This window comes from Lepeophtheirus salmonis, chromosome 9, assembly GCF_016086655.4.
Source record: "Lepeophtheirus salmonis chromosome 9, UVic_Lsal_1.4, whole genome shotgun sequence".
Lineage (NCBI taxonomy): Eukaryota > Metazoa > Arthropoda > Copepoda > Siphonostomatoida > Caligidae > Lepeophtheirus > Lepeophtheirus salmonis.
Window position 1 is genome coordinate 7917681 of NC_052139.2, and position 15719 is coordinate 7933399.

Consider the following 15719-nt stretch of genomic DNA (forward strand, 5'->3'; position numbering starts at 1 on the left):
ATTCACAGTAAGGTTATGGAGTGCATGGCTAATATCGAGACCTCAAGTCCATAGAAAATTGTCATCTGTAGACAAACTTAAAAATCGTCAAGAGATCAAATACTTACTTCTTCCACTGTATTTGCTCCAAGTATCAAACATTATGTTTAGGGGTGTTTCTATGCTAACGAGAAAGGAGGACATCGGTGCATCATAGGGACAAAGAACAGAGCTATCTACCGGGAAATATTGGGCAACAACCTCCTTCTCACAGGACAGGGCACTTTAATTGGTCGTGTAATGAGTCTTTTAGTGTGACAATGTCCACTTAATTGCTACATGCTAAAAACCAAGCATATATAACGCAATAAACTCAAGTATATTATTTAGTATATATATTCAGATATTTTCTCACCCTACGCGCATATTTTATTCTGTAGTATTTAAGTGGAATCAAATGCATCTCCAAAAACATTTAATATCTAAAATAAATGGAGAATGGACATGCTGTCTTTTTTTTACGTCAAAATACTGAATTTGTGACCTCATGGATAAAAACTCATTTGGTTGGCTTATTCAATGAAATACAACAAAAGAAAAAAAACCAATTATTTATGAAATGGTTTTTGAAATAGATATATATCTTCTAAAACATTTAAACTACAGTGATTTATGAATATAGGGTACGTGGCATCAAGGCAGAAATTTTAGAAGCCTCTCAATCCTGATCCGGAATACAAAAATGTCTGAAATTTTGGATTTTTGAGTTTTTAACTAGTATTAGAATATGTACCAAATTTGAAAAAAAAAGCAAAATAAAACTCAAAGATGGTGTTGTTTTTGAGAGGTGGATTTGTCTTGAAATGATTCCAACACAAGAAATGGGAGAGTGGGCAAACTTATAAAATCCGCAAGGGATCAAATACTAACATCTTCTTCTACTGTACTTTTATACATATGGTAGTAAAATAATAGTATTATGTTGATGAAGTATGGAAGTAAAAGTTATATTATTAAACATATAGGAAAATATTACAGGGGTGTATAAATAAGATAGGAATAAAAAGGTTACTACTGCTATAGCCATGTACATAGCACACCATATGTCACACTCTACAACCTTTTATCATACTTATTACGTATACTACAAATTAACTCACGAAATATAAGTATTTTTCGTATAATGTAGGTGTGAAAGGATCTTATTTTTAGTTGTACATATGTACAAAAAAATATGTATGTATATATATATGTGAAGATAATAAGATACAACAGAAAAATACCAAATTTATACATTCATTGATGATGAAAAACAACTAAATGACTTCTACATAATACTATTAGATATTGTAAGGCAAGTCAAGAAGGGGGAAGTTGAGAACAGATATATTTACATAATATTTTGATTAACTGGGTATATCATCAATTAATATTTCTTCTTTTTTTGACAATTATTTTTATAAGATATGTATGTGATGAGCTATATACAAAACCAATCAAAGTCCACAATTGATACTTTTTTTTACACCGAACAGAACAACCCCATACTTTTTTTGTCTCACGCAGCTTTTCCTCAAAGAAGAATCCGTTTGTAGTTAGACAATTATTCCCAACTATAGAGCTTTTATTCAATGATTGTAAGGAATTATTCACTGCAGAACAAGAGCAAATTTTAATCCAACCAATCAACGTTCAGAAACTGCTAAGAGGAAAATAAGCAGAACTATCGATACTTGACAACAACATACTCTTTCTGTTAGCAAAGTGCCCTATTGGCAAAAACTCGGACAAAAAAATTTCACAAGCCTCTATTGAAACAAATTTACACCACCGAGCGCATTAAGTATATATATACAGGAGCAGGTAGTAGTTACTTAGCTCCAGGTCTGAGTTGTAGAGTGGATTAATACAAAATTTGTTTTTTGAACTCCCAGAGCTTTTTATACGTCATCAAAGATGTGTGCGGTCTTGCGTTACCTTATTGATGTCTTGTCTTCTTTTTACGGATACTGGCCGTTTTTGTTCGATTGCAAGATTCAAATGGTCGTGCTGTTCACAGTAAAGGGCAGAGTGAAGGGTAAAATTGAGGAAAAAAAATAATTGAACCCCATTTGTACAAAAAGAACATAAAGACTATTGACCCCATAAACATTGCAAATTTTCTTGCTCGCTTTCGACACGCTTTTCTGTATTTTAGATTGTAAAGATCTAAAATATGGAAAATTTCTTCTTTTGTGACCTCCATATTCGATGCAAAGTAATTCACGACAGAACTGGCAAGCACAATACTGTAGAAAAATCGTTTGTAGTTTATCCTTACACCTTTACAACGTTTTATCATATGTTCCGATTTGACCAGTAATGAACAATATATCCTTGGTTTAAAAAAAGGGGTGGGAAATACGATATTAATTTTTTCCCTTCATAATATCATTTGGTAAATATCCTCTCAGTTTTTAAAGTATCACATTTAAGAAGATCATAGCCTTTACAAAATCTATTAATTATCATCTGACGAAATTTCATAAGTCTGATATCCCTTATTATTAAGCTGAAAATTTTAAATAGATTTTTCACATTTTCAAAAGATGGCTCTAACCTATAAAAAGGCTAAAATTACTCAAACCCCAGATTTAACACAAAAAAACCTATTTCAAATTCGTGATCAGTGCGTCAAGTACAACGGATATTGAATATGGAATTTCTCTGAGTATCTGTGAGTAGGAGGTAGAAGTTTCATTAAAATACATTGATTTATCCAAAAAATGATAAACAGTTTAATATTTCAATAATAGAGACGTCATCTTCAAATGTACAACTTTTACATTTAAGCATTGGAAAGCAATTTAAATACTTTTTTATCCTTATATTTTATACTTAAATTAAAGTCATGATCGAAAAAAGAAACGGCAGAGGGAAAAAGGAATATTTAATTTTATAAACTGTAGGGAATAAATTATTTCTAAATTAATAAGTACATCTTAATTCCAAATTTTATCCCTTTTTTTCTTATATTTATCGCGTTAAAGTTCATAAACAATAAGAACGCAGGAAAAACACATCCGTTGACACCTCGATAACTAATTTAAGATCTCTTACAACATTATTCATAAAGTTATTTGTTTATAAAGAATTTTGGAAATTTTTAAATATGAAAATGATTTTAAAAAATCATTTTTTGTGTTTTAGAAATTTTCAGAATTTGACTTATAAAAACTCATGTGTTCATTTTTTTTATATGTAACTACCATTTATGGAGGTAACATTTTAACTTGATACAAAACAATTAAAATAAATTAACAATTATAAAGTAAGAACAGAACAAATCTAATTAAGTTAAAAGTGGAAACATGATAATAATTTAAATTTTTAACTACCTTTTAAACTTCAAAGTCTCCTATGTGAAATATTAACAAAATAAGAACGAAACTACAGGTAAAGCAAGACAAAGCTAGCGCGTATGTGTAAATAAATATTATAAAATTCGATGTGCATCAAAGTTGGGTTAATATAATTGTCTAATTTATCTACGAACAGTAGTATGGTACAGCTACTTCTCGCTTTATGTTGATAAATAATTGTAGGAAGTTTGTTATGATGCGTTCTAACTACATATTTTCTTCCACTGCATGGTTCATCATTATGAGCCAGTCGCTCTCTGAAATCACCATTTCAAAAGCGCTGAACACTAAACCTTCTGCTGCCTTACGGAGGGGAACCACCCAAGGACAACTATATAATAAATAGGGAGAGGACTCTACTTCGATTTTACAAAATGTACAATATTTCTCCAGGGGATTCAAAGTCTTATTAATTTTTAATTAGTCTAAGGATTTCCATAGGGATTCAGTGTTAAAATATCCTAACCCCCAATCGTGAATGGAGGCCTCAACTTTGCATTTTGATATCTGTGGTCGCATTTAATTCCATAAGAGGTTTGAAGCTGGCAAACATACAAAAACGACCAGCATTGGTGAATAGGAGAATAATCGTGTTTTATCAAGACAACACCATACTGCACATATCTTTGATCACGCGCCAGAAGCTCTGGGAGTTCGAATGAGAAGTTCTCATGCACCCACCCTACAGTCCAGACCGGGAACCAAGTGACTACTCTTTTTACTGTCTATGGCCAACACACTTGGGGGTAAAAATTTAGCCTCAATAGAGGTCTGTAAAAATTGGCTGTCCAAATTTTTTGCTAATAGGGACAAGGCCTTCTATTGGCAAGGAACATAATGAAGTTGTATTTCTCGTTGGTAACAAGTCATCAAACAGAACAGGGCATACTTGGCTTCAGTCGGATGATTTTAACACTTCTATAAAGTTTTGAAATAAAGCAAAAAATGCTAAATTAATTTTTCCCAAACTATTATTATTAAATAATATGTCAAAATATTTTTCTGTAATATTTATTTTCAATTGCAAACTTAAGTTCCCCACTACTCCAATGTATGATAGCAATATATCTAAGAAAACTTTTAAATCTTGCCTTGGGATGAAACCATGCCTACCCCACTACTACTTCTACTATCCGATTGCCACCCATCAATAAAAGAAATTTATGTTTTTGCACGATATAGGTTAACAAATAGGTAACTCCAGCTTTTTTTAGTTAAACTATTCCTTAAATGGAATAGTTTACTTTCTTATAATTATATCAATATTAGTAAGATGAACAATTAATATGTTATATTAAACACTAATGAAAGCAATTAAACTAATGTTTTTATTTTTTAAATAGAAAGAAAGGAATTAAGATGATATGTCGAACAATACTTGGACACATCTAACAGAAGAAAGATATACGCACAATTGGACTTTAATTCAAGGCAATGACGAACAAGGCTTGCCCATGACTCTTTTTGCAGCTATAGCCTTTTTTGTCCTTATCCTCTTTGCTGCTATGGCCTGTGGACTCATCCGTCTCTGCCAAAAAGAGGATACTACACCCTATGATGAGAGACCCCAATACTCTGTTGCAATTTCAAATAGACTTTTTAAGGTAAGATAATGATTTATGTATTACTTTACTACGTTAAAGGATATATCCAAGCTTTTAAAATATGGAGGAAAAAATTAATATTTATGCATATTATACAAAGATAAATTTTGATTATCAAGATAATCTACGTCGCACTATCATAATGAAAACAAATTTTTGGAAGAAGAAAAAAATAGATAGCATACAGAATTTATTTTATTGTTACTATTTCTTAATTAAAAAAGTATACGTTCTATTCAAATCAAGGATGAATTGATATATATATTTTTTAATCACATGAACTGTTTATTGATCAGTGAATGAATTTCTATTACAAAAATATGCGTCTGATTTCCCTTTTAAATCCTAACATGCAGAAAAACAGAAAACCTCGATCAGAAGACACCAAAAAAATTAATAATGATTAATAACTTCTTGAACATTTGAGAAAAATTAAAAAAAAAAAACAATAGTATATTATAGAATAATTAAGGTAAATGATAAATTTCAGTTGAAGGAGGACGAAATATATACTCAAATTTTTTTCAAAACTGAGGAATATAACACCCCAAGAAAATAAGGGACTTTAAAAAGGATAGAAATTTATTAGAATTTAATTTCATGTGCTCAAAGTAGGAAGCTGAGCTTCTCAAAATTTTAAGACATCTCTCGGATTAAGAACAATGGACGATAAATTAGAGACACAGAATATTCATCCCTTAGTAAATGTGACCAAAAATTAGCTTCTGAAATGCACAATCAAACCAATTATAAGGCAAGGAAGTCCTTATTATAGTAATATGAAGATGATATCTTAGCTAAATATGACTTCAGCAAAAAGTTTGTAGCTACAGTATTGAATAAGGGAAACGTATTTCAATATCTCACGACCATTCCGGATCCAACGGAAATGTATTTATAATATCAGATATTGTGAGAGATCTTCCTTACCGCGAAGGATCTTAATGAGACTCGGTAACATTGTGAAGATCTTCAGCATATTCCGGGACTGTAGGACTCTGGAAAGCATTATAAGGAAAATTGAGAGTGGTGTGAGAGGGAGGATTGGAAGAAACCCAAATCTCCATAAGCTTATGTATGACTTTGAAGGAAGCAGAAAGAAACTTCGTTATGAATCAAAGGTAAACTTCAAAACTTATTTTGATCTAACTCGGTACGAGGATTATATATGGTCACAGTAAGAGCATTTAAAATTTAATATAAATAATCGGCAATAACTTTAGAATTTCTATCCAACCAAATAACGAGTTCACTCGTCGAAGCTCCCAATGAGTTGGTAACACTGCGTACAAAAAATATAAACGAGTTACACCATGATGGACAGAAGAACAGACAAGATTGAGCGAAGAGTAAGAAAAACCCAACGGACTAACGATAGAGTTGACTATTACAAATGTAAAACAGAATATGGGAAGGTAATCGAACTGGAGAGATGAACGGAGTTGAATACTTGCACAGCAATACCACCTGTAATAAAACGATAAAATGGTCATAATGGACCGAGTATAGGAATGTTAACTAATAAAAATTTCGGTAATGGATGACTTAAAGGATTTAGTGAGAGGGCATTTCGGTGACTCAATTATACATGAGTCAGATGAAACATAGGAAGAAGGAAGTCCGAATGTATTACTTGAAAATATGAACGCAAGATGGACGAAGTATATAACTGTTTCTTTGATTCGATATGTTTTTAAATCGTTTAAAAGGTTTAAAAACCTGGACCTGATAGACTTGTCTCTGTAGTTTTCAAAAATTGTTTATATTCTATTAATTATGTGAACAATTTGCTATTATTATTATTAACAAATTATTCTTATTAACTCTTTGGCTGTGTCACAAGTTGCGCTTAGCCAAAAATGATAATCTTAATAAAAGAATGTGAAATTTAAAAAAAAAAATTACTTTTTTCAGGCTTAATTCTGAAGCAAATGTAAACATTTTTGATAAAAGTCGAATAAAGAAGCTTACCAATCCATATAAAATAGATTTTAAATTCTTAGAAAAACAATATAAAAGATAAAAACAACCCAATAACATTTGAAAATTAAATAACGTTGGTAGTAAATAGTCTTCTGTTAAATATTTAGTTCCTTTCTTTAATAACTTTGATGTATACATTAATAATGGGGATTATGTCTCCAAGGTTTAAGCCTTTTTTAGTCCTTTTTGCAAATGTTATTTATTGTCTTTTGGTAATAATGGCGTCGACCTTTCCTTTCTTCTCCTCACAATAGTGTCATAATAATGTATGTCTCTCATCTGTTGCCCCCAAATTCTGGAGCAGTTCATATGAAATCTGTTCATAGGCTTTTCTTTAAAAAAATATTTTTAATAAGAATGTAGAAAAAAAATAATAGAAAACTTTCCCCTTCCTCTCTCAAGTCTCAATATAAGAAATATATAGTATCCAAAACCAAAAGTTAAATAAGGATGTTATTAGAAACTAAAGTTTTCTAGAGACAAGTTGAGAAATAATCAATCTTATTTTTCCAAATAAAATTCTTCTTATATCACAAAGTATGCTTGTGAAGATGTATAAGCCTCGAATTTGTATTCCAACATATGTATACATATACAAATGAAAGGCATGATGGATCCATTCTATTATTCATGAATCAAAAAAATATAATTCAGAGAAAAAGCACTGATATTATTACTTGATACATTTAGAAACTTTCAAAAGTCACTTTAGATTTCATTTACAGTTATACAGGATAAATTGGGAAAATCTTTAAATGCATATATCGAACGAACTAACCCATATTTTTTTTATGAATTTGAAAACTACTTTTAATGAAATTCATATAATTATTTATAATGAGATCCGCCTTTCTTGATAACCTCAGCCACACGGTGTAGGAAGCTTTGGCAGGCCAGGGTGACCTCGTTCGGATTTAGGTTTGCCATTCTACTGGTTCTGATTTTGCACTTTTAAATTACATTCCCTTTAAGAATGGAGTAGCCCAAGGAAGAATTATACCTTCTAACAAGACATAACAGCGAACTACAAGGCCAGAGAAGTCCAGGATTTCTTGACCAAAAAACGTCCACAAATTTGGAGCCCATATTTGTGGATTGCAAACAGCTTGGCCCCATGATGTTTAAGGGAGGATCGAGCATGAGGGCTTTCCTTAGTGTTAGTCGTCTTTGGAAACCCTAAAGGAGTATTTTACCCCTACAATGGTAAAGCTGGATCTGCACAAGGTCGACCGGGCTTCCCAAAACTTCCGGCAATGTGTACTTTACAGATTTTTCAAATTTATTCTAGATCCCCCTTTGCAAACAAAGCTTTTTTTATGAATATACATAGTTTTAATTGTAATTTAAAACTATTGACTTTTCATTTTCAAAATAGTATTTTTTTATTTGTACCTAGGTACCACTTTATTTTAATTTATCTATTCTTAAGTATACAATATTAAAAAAAAAATTCTTACATTAACATATGGGCTGAAAAGTCCCGGGATTAACAAAGAAAATACGTGTGTTTTTTTTCGTTCAAATTTGGGTTTCCTTATATTGTTTTTTTATTCACTTTATGAAACAGAGTCCACAAAACACTTTTTAAGCCATCGTTCAGCTTGAATGGTATTTTTTTCATCAAAAAGCAGTTTAAAATTGAGAAACGATTTTTTTTTTTTGATCCATTGTTTTGGAAATAACAAAAGTAGCGTCACACTTAGTCACAATAACTCACAGACTAAAGAACAGATTGTCATGAAATTTTAACAGCTGTCTTTTGAAGGTTGTTACTAACTAAAAATGAGATAAATTTATTATTATTCTTGATATTTTTTAAACTATGGAATTATAAATTGAATAGACAACTCATATCTCATATACAAAATCTAAAATATCCCCTGGTAAAGGAGACCTTGTACTTTTAAATTTATAAAGTATGCTTGCTATTTTTGTAACGGTAAGATTAATAATTTATGGATGGGGCCCAATATAGATAAAGCGAAAATGATTTTCCTATAAGGTAACTTTGTACCTCTCAGACAATGTCTCTGACACTCGACTCCTTATTTATTCACTTACATTTTGGGAAAAAAATTGCTGGGATCTCTTTTCCAATTTTTTCAGAAAAAACATTGTCTCTCCTAAATAGTTTCTCCATTCATGTTTCGAAATGGGGAAGTATTTGTTATGGTTCTGTCAATGAATCAATGCAGAGAAAAGTCCAGTCCTTTACCATTTAAAGCATGAAATATTTCCTTAACAGAAGTTCCTCTTATTGTTATATTTTGAAGAACTCAAGCAGTATTCGTCTCTATAGAGGAAGGCCAATTTTAGAGGGTCACTCACGGCACTTGCTCTTTCTGGAGACAAATAATTTTATATAAAAAAAAAGATATATATGATAAATCAGTATTATTTCAAACCTTGTCAAAAACTTTATATAGAACACATAGCTAGTAATATATATATATATTTGGAATGTGTTTGCAAACTTTTTTCTCTCTCTTAGATTTAATAAACAAACATTTGTAAAGGTGGAAAATTATATTCAAAAAGATACAAGTGTTGAATTAGCTCACGTGGGTACTACAATCAGGAACATTTTTATTACTCAAAGAGTACAGTTTATGATACTTTCCTTTGCTGGAAAGGGTTACATGGATCCTCTAAAAGTTCAAAAGGCTAATTTTTGAACCCTTTTTTAAAAAGGATAGAAACACTGTGGGATAGGAACACATTCCCCTTTTTCAGACTAAAACTGAACCTGGTAAAGAGTGTAGATTATGATGAAAATTGTGTGTATTTTGAGGATGTTAAAAAATGAAAATCAACGTGTTAACCCTAACCATTTAAAGTTTGTCTTGGAGCAGCTTAGCTAACATGACGTTTCTTTAGATTAGCTGCAATCAGCTGTCACAAGAGAAGAGGGAGGGAAGAAAATGAATAAAGACATTGGCAAGAATTACTCCGATGCCGATCCTCAACTCTATTGTGTGGGTATAAGCAGGATAAAAGATGAGCATTTTAAGTACCAGGACTAAGTTGGGTCTTATGCCAAGGGGTTAAAATTAAGGCATTGAAAAACGACTTATTTTAGGGCTGAATCTTCAGATAATACTCATCTCAAAATTCCTTCACCCCCCCCCCCCAATTATTTATTCATAAAGTACTATACATCATACAATAATAAATTCGAATTAATATTTGGTAGCTATCGACAAGCTCAGTAAAATAAAATTAACATACTATATGTATTATTTTTGGGTGGGGCATTTAACAATATTTAACTATTAGCATCAGTATTTACAACTTTAAATCTTATTATATGGTTTAAAAGTGTTTACTTAATTAAGCTAATTCCAACATACTTTTATGTACATATTTGCACAGCACCATATTTATCATGTCACAAACCCTTCTCTCTTACTCCCCCCTTTCAGCTATTGTGGGCGAGAAGAAGAAAGAACAATGTTCAGCCATATAGGGGATATTATATTGGTGAATCGCCTGCAGATGAATTGTGGCACAAACTGCTTCCTGTTTTCTTTCACTTCCCCTCCCTAAGCCCACACTAGGGACGATCGCCGCCATTTTGACTCGGAAGAATGCTTATTACTTTACTTACCACTGTGATACTACGATATTTATCCTATCCTCCTTTTCTCTTCTTCAATATCCTCACGTTACACTACCAATAACACTACACTGTGCATTGTAGCTTCATTGCTAATATGACAAGGATTCATCAGTAGTAATGTTCATAACGTGAATAATAGTAGTGTGTTCAGGTACTTTGTTATAAACAGCATCCATGGATTCGTATGGTATGACTTTGATTTTTTATATAGCTCACTTATTTTTAAGGATATACACTCATTAAATTTTATACTTCTATAATCTCTTTACATGATGAGATGTGTTAATACTTAATAGCATATCAATCGAATAGTGAGTTTACAATAAACTAACACTATGTATTTATAAACTGTACCTATACTACACGATATGGTCTTGGATCTTCCCCCTGACCACATTTTATATGAATCATTGAGCACTTTAAGCTCAATGTAAGCTAACTCCCTTTTGTTAATACCTAGCTCCTTTATGACTTTGAATGATTTTTAATGTGTTTTGTAGCCCTTTTTGGGCCACTGACAGGACTATAGTTTGGTATCTGATGTCATGAAGAATATACAGGAGAGATATTCAATGCATACCTAAAGAGACGAGGAAGATGTATTGGCTCGATGTAGGAAGAGTGGCCCTCCCTCCATGAGAGTAAGCTTCTCAAAATAAAAATACATGCAAATATCTTGGATTGAAAACGATAGACGATGTTTTAAAAACTGAGACTACTCGCCCCCTGATAATTATGGTCCCAATTCAACCTGGGCCATTCACACTCAAACCAATTACGAGGCAAGGGAGTCCATATAACGTCCCAAATAGAAAGATGAGGATCAACTTGGGGAAGGACCATTACAGAGATAAGTAAAAATATGGATCAAATTCTCAAGAAAATTTGGGATCTAATCAACAATCCAAAGGATATCGTCAGGGTTTTCATTACACGGAGACATTCTAATGACGCACGGGACCTCTATATGAATTGCAATCAAATAAAGACAACCCCTCACATTTTCCGGGACTGTGGGACTCTGAGTTCCATCATAAAGAATATTGGGAAGGATGTAAGAGAGAAAATAGGGATAACCCCTGATCCAAATGAACTTCTGTACGACTTTGAAGAAACAAACGAAGGACTCCATTTGGCGTCGAAGGTGATATGCAGGCTCCAGACTTTTATCTCTCCAACGCATTTCAATGGTGTCAGCCCTTCACCAAGAATTGCAAAGTTGGCTATTAACGAGTTTAAATTAACGCAAATATAGCTGGACTGTTTAATGTTTGTATTAGTTTTTCTTAAAAACAAATATTCAATCTGATTGTCGTCATGATGAAACAGCTTAATCCAAAAATACTAAAGAGGTTTTTATTTGTATACATATATTATATTTGAATACAATTTTTTTTTTATTTACTAATGGAGAATATATGTATGTGTAATTTATTTGAGTACAATATATTCAATGTTAAGAACTTAAAAGTCGTCAATCACTGTTGGAAATAGTTTTATACAAAAAAATTGAAAAGGATCTAAAAAGGCATTCAAATCATTATAATAATATATTTATGTACTTATATAATAGGATGATTATCATTCTCCAGGAAATAGTCCTTTAGCGAGATCCCGGGATGAGAAAGATAGTAAATAATAAATATACTTAAATTCAATTAAGAAAATATGATCTATGTCATGGTCATTTGGTGAGTCTTGGATTTGTTCACTGACTGATGTTGTTACATTGATAGGGAAATTGTAGTGTTTTTTTAATTCTACCAAGCAGGATTTCTACTTCTGTTCATTGTCATGTGATAACACGACAGAACATAAGAGTCGGGTTATATTGCAGAAAAGGTGGGCAAAGCTGTGATCCGAGATTAAAGAAGTCACATTGAAGTTGTGAGCTGTCTGACCTGTTAAGACAAAGTCAACTTTTAGAAACAGTGTTTGAGCAATAGACACCAATTGCTACCTCTATAATTTCAAATACTTTCATCTTAAGAGTAACCAATTTTTTTTTTTTGCATTTGTAAGCAATGATAGTAGGTATTTAAAATTGACAATTATGGCTTAAACCGAAATTGACTCAGCTCCTTCCTTCATTGATCCATCATTTGAATATGTAACCACAGCTTCTCCATTAGAGTTATGATTTCTTTAACAATCTCATCGAGTGTCATAAACTCAATTATCTTGATTGCTTCCATCATACTCTTATACTTGACAGAGTGTCAAGATCAATTACTGCTGATCCATCATACTGCTTCCAGTTTCTACCGAACATATTATTCCTGACTATAATGATTGCAGCCGAGGCTTGTATGATGGGAATTTGAAAGCAAATTTTCATGTTATCAACAGTTTCACAACGCCCTTTTCTTATACTTGTAGTTATTAGCATATGAGTACTTCATGGATTCTACACCCTTACTACTCATATAAATATAATTGTTGAAAGGAGGATAACAATTTACAATTCCATATAACATCTAAATGTATATACGAGGTTGGGAAGGGGAAATATACTTAATTAAAAGTATAAATCGATAAATCAGTTGTAACAAAGTGAATTACAGTGTGTGTTTTTGCTCAAAAAACTAATTAGTTTCTTATAATCTACATGAACAAATGTTAAATATTACCCACAAGGAAAAGCTCTATATTAATTGATCATCTATTTTTATAGTGTTATATTTTGTGGATGAATAAGGCTAATATTAGCCTTATTTCTTATTCAAAATGTATATTTAACTTTGGATAAAGAATAAGACTCTGTTATAGAGAAAAACCATCATGCGATGGTTGATTTCAATCATCACTTTCATCTTATAAGTATTCTACGTAAATAGAAAAAATAGACCAAAGTTTATAAAAAGAAATATAAAATATTATCTTCTTTAGGTGAGACTGGAGTTAATGGGAATGTTATAGCTCAGGGACATCTTACTCTAGGTTAAATAAGAAGATATTGTTGCCCTATTTAATTTTGGATAATTACTTATAATGTAAACATAGAACATTTTCCTAACGTCACCGTTTGAGTCATTAACCTAAGCGACACACAGTTGATGGCATTGTGTTGATATATTTATTAGATAAAACAGCCAAATTTCAAGAAAATCTTGAAGAAACTTCATTAAATGACTGTGTCATGATAAAAGACAGAATTCATTTTTATTGAATACTACTTGATGGTAAATATATCAGTGATATTTGAATTATTTTAATCAAATATATAGGTATTTAAATACCTTATGAAATGGCTAAATTTTTATATTTAACATTAATTTTGATCAATTAGGGACAAGAAAAATAGGATTATTGAAGAAAAAATATGATCCTTGCTCATGTAATAGTTAAATATATTGTCTCTACTAGGGATCTTCAACACGTCAATTGCGAGCTACAACTAAAAAAGATTGGATCTTACAGTAGTATGACCTTTTTCACATGTTCAGCTGCCTGGCTTGCATTTTACCCTTTATATAAGGAAAGCTGTAAAATAAGACAATCACAAAACTGGCTATAAAGTTTTTTTTTAGTACGAAATCTTCTCTTTTTAACACCATCTAGACCAATAACACTAATAAAACGAAATTACTTAATATAATGCACAAATCTACTGTAATAGCTAAGGCTAACTCAACCTGGGTGGTCTGTCATTGACAAGGCACCATAAAGTATATCAATAGTTTTATTTCTTTCAAGTTATTCAATCCCTAGAGAGACCATATTAGTCTACTTGTTTTTCAGTCTCATTTTGACATCCAAATGCAAGGTTTCATTTATATAAACTTTGGTTGTTTAGTCTCCCAAGATACCTAACATTAATAAGGCAGACATCACATGAAAATATTATCTAAATATATGCACACATATAAGTTTTTCTTGACTTATAAATACCAAACTACCACATATTTATATAGATAAGTATATTAAAATTCCCATAAGGGGACCAGAGGGATGTATATCGTGCTCTTTGTTCAATTTACTTATCCCCTAGAAGCTGTAGAGTATATAGGTAGTATATCAGTGAGACTTTTTAATATAACTAATTATGATTACATAATGTTTTAAAAAAGAATTATTTTAAATAGTTGGGTATACGTACTTATTTAATTTAATCAAATTAAATAATGATCTTTTCTTCATACTATTTTGGATTTGTTCACAGTCCATACAGATTCCACTTGATATTATTATTTTTAATGTGACGTACATAGGTATCAATATAAATAGAAGGATCCATCAAATTTAATCTTACCGACAGCGTGTAACCGTTGTTTAACAAAGAACTTTGAGTATATGCACAGGTTGGATGTTGTTAGTTGTTTTGTGGCGGCTTGGTTGAAGTGGTTGGCCTCAGTTTAAAAATATGGCATAGATCAAAGAAGTATTTATTCCACAATCGAGGAAAAGGCAGAGCAGAGTGTCTATGTTGCAATCTCCACGGGACGAGGCAATGTTGAGATTGTAAACTTTTTCAACTTAGACAGGTTCTTTGTTTGGAGAGTGAGGAAGGAACTGGAAGAGACTAGATGTGACAGCAAGACTCTTCTCCATGACACACTGCCAAGAAAACGTTCACCTGGTTGGCCAAGAATGTATTATTATTTTTACTTGGTTGGTCCCATAGTTTGATCTCCAACCTCACTGTACCTCAACTCAATGGGAAGATCCTCATGAAACACAAAAACTGAGCTTATGCCAAGGATCAAGTAGAAATTCTAGAATCTGCTAAAGGAGACTGTCATCAAGAACTGCTCCCGATCGATGCAAATCCCCTATTGACGGGCAAATTCGATTGTACTGAATATTAATATATAAAAAACTATTCAGCTTATATTTCTAATGCAATTTTTTATTTGATTTTTTTTAATTAGGAAAAAGTACATTTTTTTAATCGTGTTGATTGTTAAAATCACTTCCTGCACATGAATAAATAATATAGATTCATTATTAATATTGTTTCCAAGGACGTCTGTTCATTATAAACAAAATACAGTAATTCATAATTCAATTCATTTGAAGAGGGAATTGAATTAATCAACAACTTCAATAAATATTGTCTTTTTTATGAAACCACCAAGTATACGCATATGCATAGGGGGTACTAGGGCAACTGCTCCCTCTCTTCCTGCTTAT

The 15719-nt window shown here is 31.6% G+C and overlaps 1 protein-coding gene across 2 annotated transcripts in view; it reads left to right on the forward strand.

Moving 5' to 3' along the window:
• LOC121124580 (uncharacterized) overlaps positions 1 to 15719 on the forward strand; it is a 131550-nt gene that overhangs the window by 90086 nt on the left and 25745 nt on the right. For both annotated transcript variants that reach the window (XM_040719737.2, XM_040719738.2), the window contains one exon: positions 4724 to 4984. In XM_040719737.2, coding sequence (XP_040575671.1) covers positions 4745 to 4984 — 240 coding nt within the window. In that variant the 5' untranslated portion in view covers positions 4724 to 4744. The remainder of the gene's footprint in view (positions 1 to 4723; positions 4985 to 15719) is intronic.